At 39.7% G+C, this 23068-nt stretch overlaps 5 protein-coding genes across 7 annotated transcripts; 2 read left to right on the forward strand and 3 right to left on the reverse strand.

The window, feature by feature from the left end:
- Window positions 1–116: 116 nt before the first annotated feature.
- Window positions 117–5450, reverse strand: LOC130164027 (protein starmaker-like). The gene is made up of 11 exons (XM_056368399.1): window positions 5334–5450; window positions 5050–5235; window positions 4822–4943; window positions 4435–4505; window positions 4220–4345; window positions 3727–3822; window positions 3481–3612; window positions 3261–3389; window positions 3126–3163; window positions 3000–3040; window positions 117–2904 (listed from the first exon to the last, which is right to left on the reverse strand). Exons 2-11 carry the CDS (start codon window positions 5178–5180, stop codon window positions 1103–1105), a joined length of 2688 nt encoding a protein of 895 aa, XP_056224374.1. The 5' UTR covers window positions 5181–5235; window positions 5334–5450; the 3' UTR covers window positions 117–1102.
- A 506-nt stretch (window positions 5451–5956) lies between these two features.
- On the reverse strand, window positions 5957–10296 carry LOC130164541 (uncharacterized). 2 transcript variants are annotated; one of them, XM_056369335.1, is made up of 11 exons: window positions 9958–10296; window positions 9772–9880; window positions 9544–9665; window positions 9179–9249; window positions 8964–9089; window positions 8704–8799; window positions 8458–8589; window positions 8238–8366; window positions 8103–8140; window positions 7977–8017; window positions 5957–7875 (listed from the first exon to the last, which is right to left on the reverse strand). In XM_056369335.1, the coding sequence occupies exons 1-11, from the start codon at window positions 10181–10183 to the stop codon at window positions 6860–6862; spliced, it is 2106 nt and encodes a 701-aa protein (XP_056225310.1). In that variant the 5' UTR covers window positions 10184–10296; the 3' UTR covers window positions 5957–6859. The 2 variants fall into 2 exon arrangements, with proteins under 2 accessions (XP_056225310.1, XP_056225311.1); XM_056369336.1 differs by having other exon boundaries at window positions 9772–9877; window positions 9958–10295.
- A 545-nt stretch (window positions 10297–10841) lies between these two features.
- zgc:194655 (uncharacterized protein LOC794380 homolog) lies at window positions 10842–12214 on the reverse strand. The gene is made up of 2 exons (XM_056369887.1): window positions 11755–12214; window positions 10842–11171 (listed from the first exon to the last, which is right to left on the reverse strand). Exons 1-2 carry the CDS (start codon window positions 11897–11899, stop codon window positions 10990–10992), a joined length of 327 nt encoding a protein of 108 aa, XP_056225862.1. The 5' UTR covers window positions 11900–12214; the 3' UTR covers window positions 10842–10989.
- A 142-nt stretch (window positions 12215–12356) lies between these two features.
- Window positions 12357–15202, forward strand: LOC130164892 (uncharacterized). The gene is made up of 4 exons (XM_056369886.1): window positions 12357–12983; window positions 13200–13300; window positions 13714–13887; window positions 14516–15202. Exons 1-4 carry the CDS (start codon window positions 12893–12895, stop codon window positions 14969–14971), a joined length of 822 nt encoding a protein of 273 aa, XP_056225861.1. The 5' UTR covers window positions 12357–12892; the 3' UTR covers window positions 14972–15202.
- A 4086-nt stretch (window positions 15203–19288) lies between these two features.
- On the forward strand, window positions 19289–21354 carry LOC130164594 (uncharacterized). 2 transcript variants are annotated; one of them, XM_056369414.1, is made up of 5 exons: window positions 19289–19464; window positions 19643–19743; window positions 20308–20463; window positions 20625–21071; window positions 21176–21354. In XM_056369414.1, the coding sequence occupies exons 1-4, from the start codon at window positions 19356–19358 to the stop codon at window positions 21054–21056; spliced, it is 798 nt and encodes a 265-aa protein (XP_056225389.1). In that variant the 5' UTR covers window positions 19289–19355; the 3' UTR covers window positions 21057–21071; window positions 21176–21354. The 2 variants fall into 2 exon arrangements, with proteins under 2 accessions (XP_056225389.1, XP_056225388.1); XM_056369413.1 differs by having other exon boundaries at window positions 20625–21354.
- Window positions 21355–23068: the final 1714 nt, after the last annotated feature.

A 23068-nucleotide genomic window follows, 5' to 3' on the forward strand; every position in this document is an offset into this window, starting at 1 on the left:
CACTCTGTCTTAGATTTGCATGACTGCTTCATTTAGAGCAGGGTGGAGGCTTGGCACTTGATCCTTTCAAATATTCTCAGCCTCTCTCTGACACATGTATATGAGTTAGAGGCAGAGGTATTTTTATTTCAAAGAAATATTTCCTGGTACAAAGTGTTCTTTCAAAGTCTACATGATATGATCGCAATTAAACCAGCAGAACAGGCCACACACCTATGAGAGGCAAAATGACTGTGGGAAAGATGCTAATGTGAAGGGGGATGATTTATAATCCTGAACACAGGCTCACAGATTGGATTTGTCAGTACCACACTCAGCTGTAACCTGGCAAGTACAGTATAAAAGGTTTGTGTGATTAAATTGAACGTAATGTTGTATATAATTATTGTAAAAACTTGTGTCTCTGTTTTTAAAAATCCAACACTACACAGCAGGGAAATCTCTCCTACCATCATGACCTATGACCTTTCACAAAAACCAGGTGTCCAAGGCTTTGTTATTCTTATTTTATATACATATTTATTTATTCATTCATTTATTTAAATCACCATCAGAAACCCTCAAGTGGGACAAAGGTAAATGACAACACAACAACCGTTTGGTTTGATTCAAAGTGATGAACATAAAATCCAAAGCATCTATAACATTAGTCAGTGGACAGTGATGGTTTACACGAACTCGTAAACAACATTGAGATCAAAAAGCTAAATAATTTATACCACCACTTAACATTGAAATAAGAAAACACGTACAAGTGTTAATGCAAAGATTTACACTTGAAAGTAATTTCTTCACTCGATCTCTGACTGTCTGAAATCACACGTTACATTTTGTGGCATCCATTGATGCATAATCTTTAGTTTAAAAAAAACATAGAAGATATCAGGTCAACACGTCACACACAACACACAAACACTGGGTGATCAATGTCAGTGAGTGTAGGCTAATTGTAAATTAAATGAACATAAAGGTGATTCTGTCTGCTTGTGTTACCTTCTATTACAGGCTGATGCAATACAGCAGCACCTGAATCTAAAACATCCCTCTCGCTCATTAAACCTTTTGCATTTGAAACAATCCTGTGGTAAAACAGGAAGTGATCTTAATCCGACATCGACTCTGCCTTTTTCCGATTCCTCTTTAACATAGGAAAACACCCAATGGTTTTGTTCTTTTTTGTTTTTTTCTTTCTTTCCTTCTGCTTATTCGTCAAACACCACAATCCTCCCATCATCTTATGTCGTTTTTTCGTGACATTTTTTTCTCCATCTTGTGTTTGTGCATCAGATTCTTCTCTTGCATGTGAATAAGGAACGATCTCTGTCTCGTTCTTCCCTTTTGCTTTTCCACTGACTTTCTTGGCTTTGTGTTTCTGCGGCTCTGGCAAAGGTGAATCATTCAGGTTTATACTGCGAACACCCTCTGTCAAAGTGACCGCTCCATCCGGTTTTGGATCATCTTTTCCTTTAATACTCCCTCTATTATTTACCCGCCTCTTTGTACTGTCCTGTGAAATTTTCTCTACAGTTTCCATGCCACTGCTTCTTTCCCTCTCCTGAACTCCTTCCACTGTTACGTCCTTAAATTCAGCTCTAGCTGTAGACTGAGAATTTCCGTTCTTTTCTACACTGCCACCTCTCCGTTTCTCGGTCAGGCTTCCCCTTCCTGCCGACCCTGCTTGTCTAAGAGACGAGTCCTGTCTGATTTGAATACGCTGAGTATCTCCTGCATGTTTCTCCTCTCTGACTTGTTTCTCCACACCCACACTTTCATGTCTTTTATGTGTAACGCTGATGTTCTGCTCCGGTCTGTTCAGTCTAACGTCAACTCCGCGGCTCTGATCCTCTACATCCCGACTGAAGTGTTGTTGTTTCTCTGATGCTCTTCTCTTTCGTGCGGGTTCATCATCTCCTCTCTTTTGTTCCTTGTCTCCTTTAACATCCCTTCCCTCCTCTTTCGATGGTTCATGTCTTTTATACGACCTGCTACTTCCTCCCTGTTTACGCCTCTGACCGTCTTCGCCTGATACGTTTTGTTTTCTATCACCAGACCTGGGAAACTCATAAAAGTCATGGTCAGATCTTGACAAGAGCTTTCCTCTTCCTGATATGACTTTATCAGCCCCAGTCTTTCCTCCCTCGTCATCTTTAACATCTTTTTCCATCTCCTTCGCATCTCCCTTTTTGTCTGCCCTAACTGGTTGAAGGTCATTCTCTTCTCTAACTTCCTGTTTAGCTCCCTCGTCGTCATTGACATGTTTAACAATGTCTGATCCTTCATTGTCCTCATCCTTTGCATCTCTGTTGGGGTATTTTGTCAAGGATTTTCCCTTCTTGTCTGACTGTTCATCACCCGCAGTCTTTCTATTCTCGTCTATATTTGCATACATTACCTTTCTTTCCTCATCCCTCTGCATGCTCACACAAACTTGTTCTCCACGGTAACTGTCCTGATCCTCCCTGCTTTCTCCAGGACGAGTTTCTGTAGAGGACGGCTCTCTCTTTTCTGCCTGCTCACCAGCTCCTGTCTCATCTTCCTCCTCTTCATCATCCCTCATTACTTTCCCCTCACCTCTCTCACATTTTTCAGCATCTTGATCACGCAAGTCACTCCTTTCTTCACGACACTCCTGCTGATTGTGTGGTAGGCTCTGTCTGACGTCAACTACGGACCCGACACTGACCGTGTCTCCAATTCCTGTATCTCCATTTGTGTCAATGGAAGCAGCCTCTGCAGTGTCATTACCCACTTCTACTGTCTCCTCGACCTCCTCTCTCTTTCTTTTCTTCGCCTTTTCCTTTTTCTCATCTTGATACGGGTCGTCATTGTCACCGGCAGCAGGTGGGAAACCTCCATTGGTGGACACCTCCTTCATGTCTTGAGTGCAAGGTTCTGCAGCGTGGGCTAGAAAAGGGTATATCAAATAAAACAATTAACAAAGAAATTTCATGCAGTAATACGTGAGTAAGAATTATGAAAATATGCAGTATGTCTCTTACTTTTCTTTTTCCTGTAAAAAAGAAGATAAGCGCTGCAGGGACTAGTGGGAGAAATGTGAAAAGAGAGTAACGTCATTTTCATGTTCAGCAAAATAAAAGGTGGGAAAAAGACGCACTTAAACTTACCTCTCACTGTTATCCACCTGGAGTGGCTGGTAATGAAGCTGTTGATGAAAATAATAACCAAACATTAGATTATAAATAAATAATCAGAGAAATAAATAACTACAGTAATGTTGGAGTTGAAGTGATCAATCTTACCAATGAGACTCTGGAATCATTGAAGTTATACCATCTCTCATCGTCCTCTGACTTAACTCTTGCAGTGTAATGTCCACCTCTCAGATCACCAAAGTGATCCACAACTGCGTAGAGTTCATACGTCTGATTCTGATCACCAAGGGAAAAGTGACAGAAATTAGGGTCAGGAATGAAAAAGAAATGTGTTATGATAAAATAGTAAAATATAAAGTATATATACCTCTGGGATCTGTAGAGTTCTGGGAACATCCACAACACAGTTGTTTTTGAAATACATCTTGTAATGGTAGTTAAACTCAAACCTCTTCAGCAGCAGCATCAAAACCTCTGGATGATGCTTTATGACACATTTCTGAAAGAAACACATGTCAGCATGTTGTTATAATTCCCTTCATGAAGTCTCAATGCTGTCATTACAAAATCAGTTAATGTGCATGAATCAGAAACATGTTTTCTCATTACTCACAACAGTAGCGTCAGATTTGTCATCACACTGGTCACAGTACATCTGGTTTTCTCCACTGAAGTTCAACTCTCTGAAATACTCCTCAGTGCCGGCCATCTAAAGAAATACACTCGTGTCATTTGCATCTGACAGATAATATTGTATCATCTGCATAAAAATGAAACATGAAGTACTGATTAAGAAGATTAATGTTATATATGTATAGACTGATGGCAAGAGGGTCAAATGTTAAATTGAAACACCTGCTGACATTACTGACCATTCAGGTGAAACACGCTTGAAGGTTTCAACACACACAGTAAGGGGCAGAGCAGCAACATTTCTCTGTGCACCCCAGCAGGGCAAGAAGCTAATTAGAAGAAGCTAATACCGTATTTCCCATTTTATGATACATCACAAATGTTCAATGAGATCGCCGGGCCAAAATGTTAGTCTGTAAATGTCATATTTAGTCTAGTAGTTAAGTGAAGTTTGCAGGTTGTTGGGTTCTTACCACACTGTAGTGTTCATTGTAGGAAACCACCAGCTCAAGAGGAAGATGCCAAAATAACCCATCTGCGTTTTTCTCTGTGAGACATTTAGAACAAATGGTCTTGTGTGTCAACTCTCCATGGAAGATCTGAAAACACAAACATAGAGACACTGATGAACATGTGTTACTTCTCATATTACTTAAATACTTCCCTTCAATACTGATGATGTCTTTACCTGTGAAGCCTCATCACTGGTCAGAGCTAAAATCTTCTCAAAGTACTCCGCAGCATCTTGCTGTTCATACACTGAACAGAGAAGAAATCAGTATTTATTCAGGAAATTTATCAAATAAAATAAGATAAACATAAAGTTACCCTATTGACTTTTGGTCAATTTATCTATTATAAGGTAGAAATATAAAAATACCAACTGCGGATTTTAAAAGTTTTTATCAGATACTCTGTCTACAATAAATAAAAAATTTAAAAAAGACAGATAAAATAACAGGATGTTATTTTAAGATGTTAATCTGTGTTAACATCATGTCAACTGATCAAATTGTCCCTTCAGCATGAAGCCTCTTCAGAGGTTGCATGTTTTTCTATGTGCCCACTACTGTACCTCTTTCGATGCCCAGCCTCTTTGTGATGTTATAGGTGTATGCTGTTCCTTTCTTTAAGTCATCAAACACGTCTTTAAGATGAGAGTCAATACGCTCAGGATCAGGGTTTCCACTGGTGTACCTGAACAGAATTCAGACAGAGGCTCCATGAGTGATACAAACGTGCACTGTTGCCCTAATTTAAAATAAAGACATTATATGACATGGTTTTGGACTTTGTAACAAACCTTTCCACAGCCTCTCTGAAGCGTTTGGTCATGAACAGCACCTGCAGCACACTGTTCAAGTAACACGTTGCTCCTTGGTTCTCCAACCCATGGTACTTGAAAAACTGTCTATCGCTTTGCACGACAGCCATCTTGATTCTTTTTTTTTTTGAAGACTTTATCAGTCCACTTCCACACTGCTGCCAGCTGCACGGAGATTTGCAGTTTCAAGATCAATTATTGACAATCAATCAAGTGAAACCAAATTAAACAAAATACGAGGCAGAAGGGAAATGTGAGCCTACCTTCAGCTGTGAGAGTCGCACTGTGAAGACTTTCCCTCAGATCATTGCAGGAATGTCACAAAACAACTTCTCCTCTGCTTATCATCGACTCACGAAAAATATTCTGCCACTTGTTAAACCCTCAGATTACTTTCTGTTTCACTATTGAGTAATTGGAAGGAATGCTGCGTTCAGGGTCACATGATTAACAGGAAAACTGAAGATCATTGCACGAATAGTGTTTTGTTGGTCAAAATAAAACACAAGCTGCCAAAAGCTTCTTCTCTGTTGTAATCCAGCCACTGACTCAAGGAGATTTTCTATAAGACAAATTGTGACAAAGGCTCTTTGATATAGGAGCTCTACAGGAGGAGTGACCTCTCTGTCTTAGAACAAGGCAGCACAATATAACAATATGAAGCCATCATATGATCCTCTAATGTTATTTATGTCTTTTGCTTATTATTTTAGACATATTTTCATTTAGAGTATTTAAATCACAATCCAAATCTTTCAAGTGGCATAAAGTTAAATGACAACACACTGGTCTGGTTTCAAAGAAAGAAATAAAATGCATAGAGTTTTTTACCATCATGATGTATGACCTTTCACAAAAAAGGCAACAAAGGCTTTATTATTATCAATTCAGTTTGTATATATTTTTTTATTCGTTTAAATCACCGTCAGAATGCTTCACATTAGATCTAAGTAAATGACAACACAACAGTTTGGTTTGATTCAAAGAGATGAAAATAAAATCTAAAGCATCTATGAGATGAGTCATTGGGCAGTAGTGGTTTACATGTGTACAACAACACAGAGACCAAAAGGCCTCTTTTATGAGAGTTAAGTGACCTACAAAACAAGACGACACATGAAGGTTTAGGTTTAAATTTCCACACACACAATCTTTTACCTGAGACATATTACATGTTACATTCAGTACTATCTCTTTATATATCTCTGAACGATTTATATTATAAATAAAATGTAACAGGTACAATACACGTCTTCAACTGTATGAATTGTAAACGTGACACAGAGCAACAGCACACAAATAAATCATTGATCACTAAAAGTTACTAATTTAAGCTTTTACATTTGCTGGTCTTCAGACAGGAACAAACAGGAAGTGAAGCATTTTACATTAACCATTACAAAAACCAGGAAAGTCGATCTGTTAAACAGATTGAACCAACGTGAAGAAAGAGAAGAGACAGACTCAAAATACATTCACCAACAGGAACAAAGGTATGTCCATACTACCCGATCACTAGCAGATCTCTGATGAGTATCAATAAGCATTGATTAAAAACTAAAAGTAAGATCTTGTAGACTCCACACGGACATGCAGTCTTGTAAAATAACAATTTATATTATCTTTGATCTGACTCTGAAGTCAAGTCTGGATTTTTCTGGCTTTTGCAAAAACCTGCGCGTAGTCGTTTTGTTCTGTTCCTCCTTTTTCGCTTCCTGTGTTTCTTCAGCGGGGCAGTGGTATGCCACCATCTTCTCCTCTTCTCACGTGCAGCTCTTTTCTTCACTGCCTATTTTTGCATCTGTGCATCAGGCACTTTTCGCGTTGCCTTGGCATTGGAGTAAATAAAACTGTTTGTCTCGTTCTCTTCTTGTGCATTTACAACGACGCTTGTGTGTCTATGTGTCTGTGGCTCCGGTAAAGGTGAATCACTCAGCTTTGAAGTGCAAACACTCTGGCGCCAAGTCGTTCTGTCAGCGCTCGCTTCACTATTTACCTGACTCTTAACGCTCTCTTCTGAGGTTTCCACGGTTTCAATTCTTATGGTCTTCGTCTCGCTGCATCTTTGAGGACCATCAGGGGTTTCCCTAACTTCTTCCTCGATTATCTTCCCATATATCCTTGAGTGCTTCGACCAACCTCTACCTTCCACTCTAACCTCCTTTAATCCAGTTGTTTCTCGCGGCTGAGAACCCCCCAGTCTCGTCATTTCAACACTTTCAACTCCCTGGTTCTCGGTCAGTTTTTCCCTTCTTTCTGAGTCCTCTTCTGTTCCCTTACTTTGTGCAGGATCATCATCTGCTCTCCTTTGCTCCTTGTCTCCCTTAACATCCCTCCTCTCCTCTCCCTGTTGCTCTTGTCCTTTATACAACCTATAATCTATATCCATGCTGGGGGAGTTTGTTGGGGATTTTTCCGTCTTTCCTCCCTCCTCATCTTGCTCTTGTTCTTTGGTGTGAACATCTTGATTATGCAACTCACTCTTTTCCTCATTCAACCACTGATAGTTATCAGGTGGTATTATCTGCCTGACATCAGCTCCGTTGACCTGATCCTCTACCTTACAGATGCTGTCAGCTGATAGGTTCACTCCTCCAGACACAACACTGACCGTGTCTCTAATTCCTGTTTCATCATCCACCATAACATCCACTGCAGTGTCATTGCCCACTTCTACTGACTCTTCACTCTCTCCTGTCATTTCAGCATCGTGACCCTGGTCATGGTTGTCAACGGCAGCAGGCGGGAAACCTCCACTGGTGGGCACCTCCTTTTTGTCTTGAGCACAAGTATCTGCAGTGTGGGCTAGAAAGTAGGATTCAAATAAGTTCAAGCAAAGTACCAAATACTTTGATGTAATCATTCACACTACATGTGAGTAAGAATAATGAGAGTATATCTCTTACTTGTCTTTTTCCTGTAAAAAAGAAGATAAGCGCTGCAGGAACTAGTGGGAGAAATGTGAAAAGAAAGTAACGTCATTTTCATGTTCAGCAAAATAAAAGGTGGGAAAAAGACGCACTTAAACTTACATCTCATTGTTATCCACCTGGAGTAGCTGGTAATCAGGCTGTTAATGAAAATAATAACCAAACATTAGATCATAAATAAATAATCAGATCAATAAATAACTACAGTAATGTTGGAGTTGAAGTGATCAATCTTACCAATGAGACTCTGGAATCATTGAAGTTATACCATCTCTCATCGTCCTCTGACTTAACTGTTGCAGTGTAATGTCCACCTCTCAGACCACCAACGTGATCCACAACTGCGTACAGTTCATACGTCTGATTCTGATCACCAAAGGAAAAGTGACAGAAATTAGGGTCAGGAATGAAAAAGAAATGTGTTATGATAAAATAGTAAAATATAAAGTATATATACCTCTGGGATCTGCAGAGTTCTGGGAACATCCACATCACAGTTGTTTTTGAAATACATCTTGTAATGGTAGTTAAACTCAAACCTCTTCAGCAGCAGCATCAAAACCTCTGGATGATGCTTTATGACACATTTCTGAAAGAAACACATGCCAGCATGTTGTTATAATTCCCTTCATGAAGTCTCAATTCTGTCATTACAAAATCAGTTAATGTGCATGAATCAGAAACATGTTTTCTCATTACTCACAATAGTAGCGTCAGATTTGTCATCACACTGGTCACAGTACATCTGGTTTTCTCCACTAAAGTTCGAATCTCTGAAATACTCCTCAGTGCCGGCCATCTAAAGAAATACACTCATGTCATTTGCATCTGAAATTAGCTGCCACAGATGTCCTGACCGGTTTAATGGGTGTAAAGTATTTATGTCTTCTCAAGAAGAAAGTTCTTTAACTTGGCATTCAGGAAGAAATCTACTGCGAAGTTTGCAGGTTGTCGGGTTCTTACCACACTGTAGTGCCCATTGTAGGAATCCACCAGCTCAAGAGGAAGATGCCAAAATAACCCATCTGCGTTTTTCTCTGTGAGACATTTAGAACAAATGGTCTTGTGTGTCAACTCTCCGTGGAAGAGCTGAAAACACAAAAATAGAGACACTGATGAACATGTGTTTCTTCTCATATTACTTAAATACTTCCCTTCAATACTGATGATGTCTTTACCTGTGAAGCCTCATCACTGGTCAGAGCTAAAATCTTCTCAAAGTACTCCGCAGCATCTTGCTGTTCATACACTGAACAGAGAAGAAATCAGTATTTATTCAGGAAATTAACAAAATAAAATAAAGTAAACATAAAGTTACTCTATTGACTTGAATATAAAAATACCAACTGTGGATTTTAAAAAGTCTTTATCAGATACTTTCTGCTGTATGTTAACACGTCTGGTGTCCAGTGCAACATTAATAACATCTAATTAATCTGTTAACTTCCTGTCAACTGATCAAATTTCCCCAAAAGTTGGTTTGTCCCTTCAGCATGAAGCCTCTTCACAGGTTGCATGATTTTCTATGTGCCCACTACTGTACCTCTGTCGATGCCCAGCCTCTTTATGATGTTATAGGTGCATGCTGTTTTTTTCTTTAAGACATCAAACACGTCTTTAAGATGAGAGTCAATACGCTCAGGATCAGGGTTTCCACTGGTGTACCTGAACAGAATTCAGACAGAGGCTCCATGAGTGATACAAAGGTGCACTGTTGCCCTAATTTAAAATAAAGACATTATATGACAAGGAGTTGGACTTTGTAACAAACCTTTCCACAGCCTCTCTGAAGCCTTTGGTCATGAACAGCACCTGCAGCACACTGTTCAAGTAACACGTTGCTCCTTTTTTCTTCAACCCATGGTACTTGATCTCAGCTGCTGGGAGGAGAGTTTTATCAGATGCATGTAAACTGCAGAAATGTCTGAACACCACTAACCCGGCAGGTATATCTTACCTGGAGGGGGGCGAGTGGGGTTGAAAAACTGTTGAACGTTTTGCAAAACATCCATCTTGATTCTTTCTTTGACGACTTTATCAGTCAACCTCCACACTGCTGCCAGGTGCGCGGAGAGTAGTTTCACGATCGAGTATTGACAATAAATCAATCGCAATGCCTTGCAAACGAAACGAAATAAAAGACGGAAGAAATACGTGAGGCTACCTCCAAGTGTGAGATTCATACCTGCAAAACCTTCATGCAGGTCGTTTCGAAACAACTTTTTCTGTCTTTATTAGTGTCCTCCAGGAATACTTTCGCTTTCATTTTTTGCTGCCTGCTGCATTTGCTGGAAAGCTGCATTCAGGGTGTGTCGGAAACAGTAACGAGCTCGCATGACTAACAAGGAAATTGAATGTTTTTGCACAAGAAATTGTTGAGAAATAAACCAAAAGCTTTCCAGAAAGATAAATCTATGTTGTAGTTCAACAACTGAAAGCAGCAGCTGAGGGAATGTCACATTTGTGGGACATATATGTAAACACACATCCATATCCAGAACTTAAATCCTTTACCTTTTGCACATTTCAAATCCCTTGAGTCACACCACATGGATGATGAATTTTGATATTTTGTTGAAGTGTGTTTGGAAGCCCCCACATGGAGAGATTTGTATTTCGTCTTAATGTGATTTAAAATCAAACTGATCAGTTTTAGGAACTTATTTATGTGTTGGATTAGAGCACTACAGACCCATGGTGGTGTCTGTTGAACCGTCAGAGAACCTGCTGCTCTGTTTGTTAGAAAACATTACTGAAACTTTTTGCCTGTATTTGATGCCCTGTTGATGTGGATTAAAGACTTTAAGCCTCTTAATAACTGCACATTCATGAGAGATGAGATATTAAAGAGACAACATGATTTTATTATGCAACAACAACTGATTTTTCAAACATCTTTAAAAGCTAACATGGGAACATTCGAGGATTAATGCAAGAAAATACCCCAAACAGTATAAAGTTTTATCCTTTGTAAACATTGTCAGGAGACTTAATGAAGCAGCAGCAGAAGATGTGCTGGTGGCAGTGCTGGGAGGTGGAGATGGTGGAGTCCGCCATGAACCCTCAACACCATTTGGATGACGGACATGTGCTGGATTCCAAACTCAGAGAGCTGCTTGGTGTCTCCATCCAGATGCATGTCTGTGAAGATCAGCCGCACATCGTCTTTTCCTACACACACACACACACACACACACACACACACACACACACACACACACACACACACAGGAAAACATAATCAGATCACACTCTTTCAAACACAGTTATTACTTAAAATGTATCCTTACTTTTAAGGTCAAGGTCCAATACTGTGGGTATGAAAAGCAGTAATGGTGGAAAGTGTTAAACAGGACTCATGGGGAAAAAACTGTTCAGTATTAAAGGAGCTTTCCTGAATAATGTGTACTTTCACTTTTGATACTTTAAGTATGTTTTGCTTGAAATACTTCGGTATAATATAAATGCAGTATTTATAAGAGTGTTATTACTTCATTTTCATTAAGTAAACAATCTAAGTAGTTCTCTCTCCCCTGCAATTAACCATAATTAGAGTACTTCAAGGGTCAACCTCGTTTCATGGAGAAAAAAAAAATCCAGGGATATTCTGCTGATGGACAAACATCATAAACAACAAACTTCAAAGTCTATATTCAGCTCCTTCGTCGGCTTCAGGTATAAAGATAAACGGTCTCTGACCGGCTGAAGCGCTTGTGTATCAGTTCTGACTGTTTACTTCAGGCGGTGTGTTTACCTGCGCCGTCGGGGAGCCTCGTGGCTATCTTCTCCTTCAGCTGCAGCACCGTCATGCTCTGCATCTGCTCCTCGGTGTTGCACAGGTCGACGAGCATCTTCTCACCCCTCAGCCCGTGCACCATCACTTGGTAGATTTTGCCCATTTTGTGCCGTTTTTCTGCGTGCGAGGTCCCGCGCTCCGGTCGCCTGTGCCTCTGAATGCCTTTAATGCCAGTTTAGGGTGTTGTTTAGCCTAGTCAGCGGGAAATGACGTAGGACGGGCTGATGATACTTTCACTTTCACCTTTTAATTGTTGCTGTTATTTTTTCCCCGCTTCTTGTTTCCTCCTTATGTACAACCAGCATCAAAGTCAGCTTAAAATGTTAAATGAAAGTCAACAAAGTTTTTGTGTGTGTGTAACTGGTTTGAGTTGGTGTTGTTCTTGTGCTTCCCACATGCAGGTGTTACTCGCTCTTTGAACCCATCATTTCCTTTATCACTTTATTACTTCTCTTGCATGAGAGGAGGTGATAACAGCATCGAGTCTGACCAGAGAGTTGGACACTTATTGTGAGTTTGTCTTTTGGGAGTTTTGTAGGTTCCATCAAAATGCCTGTGCAGTATTGGGTGCGTATACACTGGTGGCCTAAAACAACCAGCGCGTGAAGGCATCATCGTCACAATGTGCTGATATGAAAACCGGATATTGCAGCAATCTTTGGCATGTGACAGCAGTAGTGTTTGTTTACCAGCCCCACACCCTGGTTGCCTTGGTGAAAGCTGCCAAACAATTTAACAACAATTTAATTTTTTAAACAATTTAAGATACGATCGTGTCAAAATAGAGGCTATTTATTAAACCTAGTAGGCTATTTATTAATAAGGAGTAATTAAAAAACTAAACTCAAAACAATGCATAACAATAATACGATAAGGGACTTTCCTCTGCAGGTCTATTTGCATTCGCATGATTTCTTGTAACTGCTCGGGCGAAACTGAAAGTTTGAAGGAAAAACAAAAAAAAACTACTCTGGGAGCGATCAGTGAAGGTGACACGACACAGCATCCAGCTTCCGTCTTCTTCACTGCTCATTTATTGACTGCAGAGAGAGAAGAAGTTTGTCGACTCGGGTCCAAGGAGCTGAGCTGAATCAAAATGACGACACAGGGTCAGGAGGAGAAAAGATACGACCCCAAAGACACGACTCTGAAATTTGTCAACAGACCGGATGACCTGGATCCACTGCGTAAGAATTGAATTATAAACGCGTTATATTGTCGCTCTGTGCGGGATCTCCTACATTCCCGTTTATTCCTCATAAAGAAATGTCAATTAATGCCTTAAATGTTGATATGTAATGATGCGTTATCTCAGTTGTTGAAGGCGGGTAGGGTCGGGCTACAGGCTACAGGTGAATGTGATGCTGAGTTCAATGTCTGCTCTTGTTGTTGTTCTTCCTCAGCTCCAGAGGAAGGAGACATTTGTCTTCGTGCAGAGATGTCGTGCGGTCATGCCGTCACCCCGGAATCTCTGACCGGGTGGTGTCGCAGCCTCCTGGATCAGGTACTTTCCACCATCTCACTGACACAGCATAAAGGTGTGTTTGTTTTACTCGACGTCAGAGGAGTTAAGCTCCAAACTGTCTCCGAAAATATGACATTTCTAGTTATAGAGTCATTGTTACTGTCAAAAAGGCATTTAGGAAATACAATTTAGGATAAATTTAGGATTAATTAATTAATTAATTAATTAATTAATTAAGTATCCATAATTAATTAATTAATTAATTAAAGATACATTTACATACATTTAGGATATACAATTAATCTACAAATCAGCCCCCCCCCCCCCCCCAAGTGGCCAGTAAACAAATGGAGATGTAGGGGATGCTCAACTTCCTGTTGTAATGGCAACCCCATCTGGGTTCATCATGCTTTTAACTGGAAATATAATATAATCTGCGCTTTTAATTTCAGGGCCGCTACAAGTTCAAGTGCCCGGCTTTAAAGGACGGCACCTTGCAGAAGTGTGACAAGGAGTGGTCTTACCAAGAGGTGCGCAGGCTGGCCGTGCTGACCGCTGAAGAGATGCAATACTTTGAGGAGAACATCGCCCGTCTGGCTGCCATAGAGTACTGTGAAGTCAAAACAGTGAGTCGTCTCCACCTTTAAAAAGATACAGACTGATTTATTAATGAGTGCAGCAGAGATCATTTGTTTTTGTACCATCCAGTGACTATGCAGGTAAAGCAAATTACTTATTCGTTTTCTTGCTGAGTTTAAAGAGCGATACCTCTCTCATGTCTGTACAGTGAATAGGAGCCAGCAGCCGTTAGCTTAGCTTAGCACAAAGACTGGAAACAGAGGGAAACAGCTAGCCTGGCTCTGTCAAAATGTATCAAAAATCTTCCTACCTGCAGCATTAAAGTGCAGAAGGGGCAGTTCTCCAGTTTACGATAGGTTACATGCCGGACTGCCTCTCAGCGAGTTATATATCTACAGTTCTCGAGCAAAGGTCTGCACCATCGACTGAGATGTGAGTAAACTGATTATTGAATATGAATTGATATGGCCTCCCAGCTTGGTAGACCCCAGGACATCCTATGAGAAATAGAGGATAGAAGAGAGAGAGAAGGAAGGAGGGTGTTTGATAGACGTATGATAGATATGATGAAATTACTTCCACGTATAAGAGAGAGGTATTAATCTTCTCATCTAACTGCTGGAAGAAAGCAAATAAGTGTCTTTCCAAAAATGTTGAGTTATTCTTTTCCAACAGTGTCCTGGGTGTAAAACCTACATTGAGAGAGAGGACCTGACAAACCTGAACGTGCAGTGCACAATCTGCGCAGAAGATGAGACGGAGTCGTGCCAGTTCTGCTGGCAGTGTCTGAAGCCGTGGAAAGGTAAAGCTCCTCGCTCCGACCGCTGCGACAACAGCGGCTGCGTCAACCACGACCTCGAGCTCCTCAAGAACTGTAAGGACACCGCTCTCCCTCAGGTGCAAGGGGTCGACAAGTGCCCTTCCATCCGGGCCTGTCCCACCTGTGGTCAGCGGGTGGAGCACGACAAAACGGGCTGCAAGAACATCATCTGCCCACGCTGTCAGATCGAGTTCTGCTTTGTGTGTCTGAAGCTCACGCCCGAGTGCCTGGAGACAAGCTCTTACTTCATCCCCTGCAGTGATGGCGTGGCTCCCAGACAAACCTCCATACCTGTGTGGCGCAGAAACTAACGGCCAACAACTAAACTCACGGCGTTCTTCACACTGTGTTTCTCCTGTTCGGTTTCACTGTGAGATTCTTATTGCAACTGAGGCCAGACGTGTTGTCTAATGGGCCTATTTGTTCACGTGCATTGACAGAATTAAAAGTATCTGATGTATTCTCTTATAATGTTTTATAATACTCATAGTTAATCATTAATAACTGAAACGCTTAATAAAGGTTCCTTTCACATGAACACAGAAAGTCTATCTGATGTCTGACCCAAACAGGTTCATGCATGTGAATACATTTCCTGAATGTTGAACAGGATAAATGACAGAGAAATAGTAACATGTATCCACATATCATATAAAATTTATTATCAAACAGATATTTTACATATAGACGGATAGTGAAGCTGGAAACTGGTCAGTTTTTCTACTGTAGGTCTAGAAGTGTAAAGATCTGATGCTGTTTGTCACAGATGTAACCCTGTTAAAAAAAGGACAATAAATAGTTTAAATATGTTCATGTTTGATAAATTGTGATTAAAAGTATTAAGAATAATATTTCATGAAGTTTGACAAAAAGTGTTTAAAATAGTTTAATAAATAAGTTTAAAAAGTTTAAAAGATACAAATGTGCACTTTAAGATATTTTGTGTTATTTTGAAAAGCCACAGGGTTAAAAAAGAAGTACCGATTGTGAAAATTGTAATTCTGGTAATTAATTGTTTAAGATCTGGCTAAACAGGAAGTGTATGTATTTTTGTGTGTGAAAAGAGAAACTTGACAGTTGCGAGAGAGAGAGCGGGATACTCGACGAGGAAAAGAGAGAACTGCTGGGTTTTAATGTGGTAGAGTAAGCAAATATGCAGAACACGGACATTGTTTGTAAAAAATATCAGGAGATAAGCGGACAGTGAATCTCGTAGTGACTGATATTCAGCGCAACACCGTGTTCCAGTGAAAGGACGAATACTTTGGCAGAGAGTATTCAATGAGGAGCGCAGCTAACAGCTAATGCAGCTCGCATTAGCTTAGCTACTTCTTCATCCACGTGCAGCTAACCCAGCTACTCGACTAGGGGAAGAAGTTAGCCTGCTGTGTGCCGGACCTGTTGAGACGATCAGCGGTGAGGTTCTACCGGGAGCGTGGGAGTCATCTGCAGCCGTCTTGGCAGCAACACGCTGGTCCAGACAGGAAGAATCGCCACCATCCGCCCATGTATCAGCAACCCGCTGGTACTGCATACGGGACGAGGACGCCATCACTGCAGTGAGTCTCTTAAATGTTTTATTTCAGCGCTTTAGCGTGAAGCAGCCATTTTGTTTCTGGCTACAACGCACACGAGCATCGCTTCGGGCCTGCATCGTTAACATCCTTTTTCAGTTAGTTATAACTGCCGGCTTTAGGTGTGTTATTAATTTTTTTTTATAATGAGTGCACTCAAAATAAGGGGTTATTTGAATATTTAGAAATTGATCAGTTAAAGGTACAGAAAGGTTTTGAATTTGAGTGTTTATTTTGTGTGTATTTTCATTGTTGAGAGAACATTTGTGTTTATATTTACATCAGTAAATCTTTAAAATTTACCTTTCTTCTGGTTATTTGTGTTTTAGAAGTAGTACTGTTGTTTACAAAGTGTTAAAAGGGTACTTACAGATGGTAAGGAAAATTTAATTATTTCATTTATCTATAGTTTTGATTAAAACCATTAAAAATTAGTTTTAACACATTCAATGAGTAAATAAAAGTGGTTTGTATCACAGTAGAAATAGATATTAGTTCACCAATATTATATTACAGTATACTTCTCATTTGGTATTAGTTAATCTTAAAGAAAGAGATTTCTACAACAGTAAGAACTTGGGAAGCGTACCTCATAAACATAGACAGGCCGTCTAGAGGGCGCTACACAGAGCAAAACCTGACATGAAGTCAGTTTTAATCAAAGGCCCAGTGTAATTCCCTCTATGGGTCAATCCCAAAATAACACTGAATAATGATGACATTGATGACTTGTTGACAGATTGTCGACAGATTTTTAATTTCGAACAAACTCAAAAAATGTGACAAAAATGAGATATTGAGCTGCCGAGGTGAAGTTAATGTGACGTGATGAATGAAGAAGCTTAAAGACTGGGTGTGAATCCGTCTATCCTCCATGAACTCTCAGCAGCACGAGGATGAGATCGTTGTGCTGGATGCCATGTTGAACCAGCGTGGTGGAGTCATCGGACAGTGTCTGATCTTTGAAAACCAGCCGCACTTCACCCTTTCCTGCGAGACACAGAGAAACAAAATGAGTGTGGTCTTCCATGAGAGATGAACATTCATATCACTTGGAGTGTAAGTTCACATTTTAATTGTGAGCTGACCAGGAACAATTGTCAAATTATCAATTATCACATTATCGAAAACCGCATCATCAGTCGAGTGCAATATTCAAATCGCAGGTGCTGCATTTTTTTTTTTTTTTGGATAAAGATAAAATGCGTCGCCACACACCATAAATCAAGCATTGCGGTGCCGCAGAGACGCATGTGGGATGTAAAGGAACAGGATTGTTTGGTACAAGCTCCAACAAAAACACATCATCTTCATTTTTATATTTTTTCACTGAAAATGAAATGCAAAAAAAATGACCACTCCAATGAAATCGTGTGTTATTATTATTGTTAAGTTATAAATTGCATAGTTTAATTTGCTAGTTCAGAAGTTAGTTGGCTACATGTTCACCCACGGTACTGTAAGTTTACTTTCGATCTGTTTTAAGAGTATTTATTACCTTTGACGCTGGGAATCGCCTTCAGTACTTTCCTCTTCAGCTGTTTCGTGGTCACTTTATTCATCTGCTTCTTTGACTTGACCAGGGGGACACTCATCATGCCACCTGTAAGCCCGTTGTGCACCCTCACTGATATGCCCTTACACATGTTTTCGTGTGTGATGCTCCTCTCAGGTTCTGTCTGTTGACGGTAATGACAGTGGAGGTCGATGTTTCGTCAGACGTCAGAGAAGACCTGCCTCTTTTGTTCTCAGCATAAAGTAATCTCGTCCTATCAGTGTTTGTTGTGCTCACTGCGGAAACTCCCTGAAATTCAAGAACCAATATTTGTTTTACTTTCACATTGGGTTTGTCCTATTAACAGCTCATATGAAACAGTTTACCAAAACAACAACATTGACATTTATTTTTATTGATTTTATTACAGTATTCTTTAAAATACAGAAGAACATCTTTTTGAAATTGTTGGGGTTTTCACAACAAAGACACTTTAGAGTTTGTCCATACTTTGCATCATACTGCGTGGGAAGCATTTCACTATCCACCAAAAACAACCAATGTGTGAATCCGTTTCCTTATTCAGCATCACATCCTGTTTGTTTTGGTAAAAAGCTGCTGTGAAACAATTTATCAATCCAGCTGAAAAAGAAACCAAAGACTGAGTGACATAATCACAGGATTTTAAATATGATTTCATGCATATTCAAAACAATGCAATAACAAAAATAATACAATACTCCACCAAAAAGAAAATGAACCCATTTTCAACAGCACATTACTGGTTAGTAAAATGAAATATGGAATGGGGAAAACCAGACATGCTTTCAGTCACGTAATTTATTGTAACTGCAAAAGAGAAAGTGAAAATATTACCCAGTGTGCCACTTGATGTTTTAAAAAGATAAAATTGTATTATGTTTGAGTAATTTGTCACAATAAGGTGAATCTCTGAACTAAACTATGAATTGTTTGGACACCAAAATATTTTTGAACTCCTGCATGAATGTAAACCCTGTTTCTGTAACGTAACAGTTCGATACAGATCTATATCGTTCTGCAAGAGGGAAATTCCTTTTTGCAGCAAGGCAGCATGAAACATGCCACAATAAACCCACGATCCAAAAAATAAGACAATAAAAATGCTGGAACTATACTTTACAAGCCATTCAAACAGTAAGGATGTTTGTTAAATACAATAATAAAACAGCTAAAAGAGAATAAAGATAAGAAAAACAAAGTGCAAGTGGCAGAGTATACTGCACTAGATGACAACTTATTGCATATGAGATAAATAAAAAGTTGAACCTGCTGCACCTCATTTTTGGAAAGTTGTTGTTTGCGTGTGTCTGTGATATGGAGATATATTATATATAATATATATATTATTATTATATTAATGTTGCTTTGAACCAGATCATCCTGTGAAACACTTTATCAATCCCAGGACCATCACTCCACAGACAAGACAACAAAACAGCGTTATTCACTCACGTGACTTTAAACTGAAAATAACACACACACACACACACACACACACACACACACACACACACAAGCAGGAAACTCAACAGGGAGCTTCGGTGTTTGTAGTTGGTGGAGAAACTAGAAGCCGCTCGGGTTAAAATGGGCTCTAATGAGTCTAATGATGGACACGCGACGTGTCAGGCTGAGAAGTGTTATAACCCGCGAGACTCGACACTTCGCTTCGTGAACACAGAGGACGAGTTCGACTGTAAGTAACCGAGTATGTCCCCAAAGTGTCCAAAGAAGTGTGTACGGTGTATAAGCGTCGCGTTTTGTTTGTTTGTGTGTGTGTGTGTGTGTGTGTGTGTGTGTGTGTGTGTGTGTGTGTGTGTGTGTGTGTGTGTGTGTGTGTGTGTGTGTGACGGTTTCTCCGTGTTTTTCCTCAGTTCTGTGTGAAGGTTTCAAGTCTCGCAGAGCTCTGATGTCCTGTGGTCACGCTGTGACTCCGACGTCTCTGACCAACTGGTGCCGCAGGTTATTGGACCAGGTAGGCTGTATATATGTACATATATCAGATTGCCTTTTATGAAATATGTTTTTAAAAAAAAACCATATGTACATACAATATATGTAAAAAATAATAAATATGAAACGCATTACAAATTGGCAGTTTCATATATTAACATATAGGCTGTATGTCTAGCCCATAAAAATATGTTTGTTCATGTATGTATGCATATAGATATGGCCTATACGTAGCTATATCCGTCCAATAGCCCGTCAATATATGTTATTATATATCTACATTTAAAAGATAGACATGTATGTTAAAGAAAAACATATAAGCAGAGATAATTTTTTATGTATGTTGTATTGATAAACTTGCATTCATAATAATATAAATATATATCGTTAATATATATGGTTGCAACATATAGTGCCATATAAAGAAATTATTTTTAATTTACTGTATATACATATACAAATTTCTCTATCAACTTATATCTTCATACATTCAGAGAATGTATATGTGATAATAATATATTGCCTTTATGGCTCCTTTCCAACTTGTAATCGTTTTGTCAATTTACTTTTCCATATTTTAATAAAGGGTGAAAGCAGATTCACATGTGCCCAACGTGGTTGTGTCTATGAGTGGCCTCTCTCAGAGGTTCGTAAAATGGCTCTTCTGACACCTGAAGAAACGGAATATTTTGAAAAAGCCTTGGCTGCCAATGCTCAAAAGGATAACTTGGATACCAAATTAGTAAGTGTCCCATTGAAACTATATGATGTTCACTAACTGTAACTGAAAACTAAATCTGTTGCTCAAAAATCAGTTCTGAATGGTGATAAAAAATTGTGAAATAATAACGAAAAAAACGTCTCTCTGTTTTCCCTCGTCTCTCACCTCCTTCCACATCACAGTGTCCTGGATGCAGCACTTTTGTGAGAAAGGAAACCTCTAATCTGAGCGTCCGCTGCGCAGTGTGCACAGCAAAGAGAGGACGGGTCTATGAGTTCTGCTGGCAGTGTTTGAAGGAGTGGAAGGGTCCGGCTCCACGCTCAGACCGCTGTGAAAACGACGGCTGCTGCAATGAATCACTGAAAGCTCTGAAAAACTGTCCAGATATCACCTTTGAGTCTGTGACAGGGGTCACTGGCTGTCCCTCCATCCGAGCCTGTCCCACCTGTGGCTCACTGGTGGAGCATAGCAAAAAGCATTGTACAAACATCGTCTGTCCCCGATGTCAGGTGCCGTTTTGTTTTGTGTGCCTGAAGCTAACAGGAGGGTGTTATTCAGCACGGTGCTCTGCTGCCCCCAGACAGACCTCTATACCCATGTGGAAGAAGCAATGATATAAACAACACTATGTAAGTGCTTCTGTGTCTTTTTATGTGTCTTTTCTTAATTGCACCATTGCTGTAATTTACATTCTTCTCTGGTTTTGAAAATCTGAAATATAATTTCTTTATAGAAACATCTGGTAAATAGGATGTTCCTGTTTTGTCAGTGAGAAATTGAGCCAGATGTGATCGTCATGCCTGGAGTCTGCCTGAACTATAAGGTTGAGAATTGTCACATATATTGTGAGTCTGAAGCGTTTATCGATTCATAATTGTCTTATTTCATAAATGCTTTCATATTCCACCACCACATGTTGTTGTTCGTTTCATTGTGTATTGCCTCAGCCTCCTTTTTGTCTTGTGTTATCACTACATCACTGCTCCTTTGTCACACATGTTAATATACAAACATACTATTCATTTGAGTGAATTATTTCTGTTGCACATTAAAATGATAACTGAGCGCTGGATTAAAACAACACTGTGTAGATAGAACTACACAAAAACAAAACTTCAAATGCTGTTGGCTATCAGCTCCATCGTTGGCTGATAATTAAAAGATATGTCCGTGCTATATTTTTAGCTTGTATTAACACCACATACACCACAACTTGGTAGATTTTTCCCACTTCATTTCCTCTGACTATGTTTCCTTGCGGGTTTGTGAGTTGAACATGTTGTTCAGGCCACTAAACCAGAACAACAGCGCTGATCACAGCAAAGGCTCGTCCATGTTTTGGACACTTTAGAGTTTGTCCTGTACTTTGCATCATAAAGCCTGGGCAGCGTTTCAGTATATTCCCCTAAAACAGCAAATTTGTGAGTGTATTTCCTTATTCAGCGTCACAAAGTCCTGTTGTTGTACCTGAAATAATAACAGGAAAGTACCGAATATACCAGCACCAGTGTTTGGCATGAGAACACGGCAGTGAACATGCTTCACTTTCTGTTTGTCTTACTGAAAGCTGCTGTAAAACTATTTATGAATCCCACTGAAAAAGAAACCAAATGCATTTATTGACATTATTACAGTATTTTAAATAAAGAATATGAAGAATATGGATATTTAGAATAATGCAATAACATAAAAAGTACAACTATGAGCCATTGCATTACTTCACAAACAAGGCAACAAACCCAGGTTGTACATGTCAAAGTAAATAAAATGAAAGGTGAATATCTAGAGGGGGAATCCAGACTTTCTGTCGTGCATTTACGTGACTTCTTGTAACTGTCAGGAAACACACACAAATAAAACCCTGCAGCAATTAGTAAAGGTGACAGAGCAGGCGGTGTTGGAAATGACTCAGGGACTTTCCTCTAACAACTGGGTCGGCAGTATCATGTTTTGTGATTGGCTCTTTGTATTGGTCTCTTGACCAATTAGAACGCAGCTTCTCAGAGGGATGTTCAGTTCATGTTCAGTGTTTAGCAGAGCTGGTGCAGTGTGTGTGTGTGTGTGTGTGTGTGTGTGTGTGTGTGTGTGTGTGTGTGTGTGTGTCTATGTCTGATCCAAACAAGTTCATCTATGTGAATAGTTAATCTTTAATAACTGAAACGCTTAATAAAGGTTCCTTTCACATGAACACAGAAAGTCTATCTGATGTCTGACCCAAACAGGTTCATGCATGTGAATACATTTCCTGAATGTTGAACAGGATAAATGACAGAGAAATAGTAACATGTATCCACATATCATATAAAATGTATTATCAAACAGATATTTTACATATACAGTGGACGAATAGTGAAGCTGGAAACTGGTAAGTTTTTCTACTGTAGGTCTAGAAGTGTAAAGATCTGATGCTGTTTGTCACAGAGCAAAACCTGACATGAAGTCAGTTTTAATCAAAGGCTGGGTGCACCCTCACTGATCCCTTACACATGTTTTCGTGTGTGATGCTCCTCTCAGGTTCTGTCTGTTGACGGTAATGACAGTGGAGGCCGATGTTTCGTCTTATGAACAAGAGCAGACGTCAGAGAACACCTGCCTCTTTTATTCTCATCATAAAGTAACCTCTCGT

This window comes from Seriola aureovittata, chromosome 23, assembly GCF_021018895.1.
Source record: "Seriola aureovittata isolate HTS-2021-v1 ecotype China chromosome 23, ASM2101889v1, whole genome shotgun sequence".
NCBI classification, from domain to species: Eukaryota; Metazoa; Chordata; class Actinopteri; order Carangiformes; family Carangidae; genus Seriola; species Seriola aureovittata.

Excerpts from the sequence above, each read along its gene's own strand:
- LOC130164892 (XM_056369886.1), top strand. The coding sequence starts at position 12,893 with ATGACGACACAGGGTCAGGAGGAGAAAAGATACGACCCCAAAGACACG. Across the intron at positions 12,984-13,199 it reads GGATGACCTGGATCCACTGC|CTCCAGAGGAAGGAGACATT; the intron begins GTAAGAATTGAA and ends GTTCTTCCTCAG. Across the intron at positions 13,301-13,713 it reads GTCGCAGCCTCCTGGATCAG|GGCCGCTACAAGTTCAAGTG; the intron begins GTACTTTCCACC and ends TTTTAATTTCAG.
- zgc:194655 (XM_056369887.1), bottom strand. The coding sequence starts at position 11,899 with ATGGGCAAAATCTACCAAGTGATGGTGCACGGGCTGAGGGGTGAGAAG. Across the intron at positions 11,172-11,754 it reads GAGGCTCCCCGACGGCGCAG|GAAAAGACGATGTGCGGCTG; the intron begins GTAAACACACCG and ends GTGTGTGTGTAG.
- LOC130164541 (XM_056369335.1), bottom strand. The coding sequence starts at position 10,183 with ATGAATCTCACACTTGGAGGTAGCCTCACGTATTTCTTCCGTCTTTTA. Across the intron at positions 9,250-9,543 it reads GAGGCTGGGCATCGACAGAG|TGTATGAACAGCAAGATGCT; the intron begins GTACAGTAGTGG and ends TTCTCTGTTCAG. Across the intron at positions 9,090-9,178 it reads CCAGTGATGAGGCTTCACAG|CTCTTCCACGGAGAGTTGAC; the intron begins GTAAAGACATCA and ends TTGTGTTTTCAG.
- LOC130164027 (XM_056368399.1), bottom strand. The coding sequence starts at position 5,180 with ATGGCTGTCGTGCAAAGCGATAGACAGTTTTTCAAGTACCATGGGTTG. Across the intron at positions 3,613-3,726 it reads ACAAATCTGACGCTACTGTT|AAATGTGTCATAAAGCATCA; the intron begins GTGAGTAATGAG and ends TGTTTCTTTCAG. Across the intron at positions 2,905-2,999 it reads TTTTTACAGGAAAAAGAAAA|CCCACGCTGCAGAACCTTGC; the intron begins GTAAGAGACATA and ends ACCCTTTTCTAG.
- LOC130164594 (XM_056369413.1), top strand. The coding sequence starts at position 19,356 with ATGGGCTCTAATGAGTCTAATGATGGACACGCGACGTGTCAGGCTGAG. Across the intron at positions 19,744-20,307 it reads GCCGCAGGTTATTGGACCAG|GGTGAAAGCAGATTCACATG; the intron begins GTAGGCTGTATA and ends ATTTTAATAAAG. Across the intron at positions 20,464-20,624 it reads ATAACTTGGATACCAAATTA|TGTCCTGGATGCAGCACTTT; the intron begins GTAAGTGTCCCA and ends TCCACATCACAG.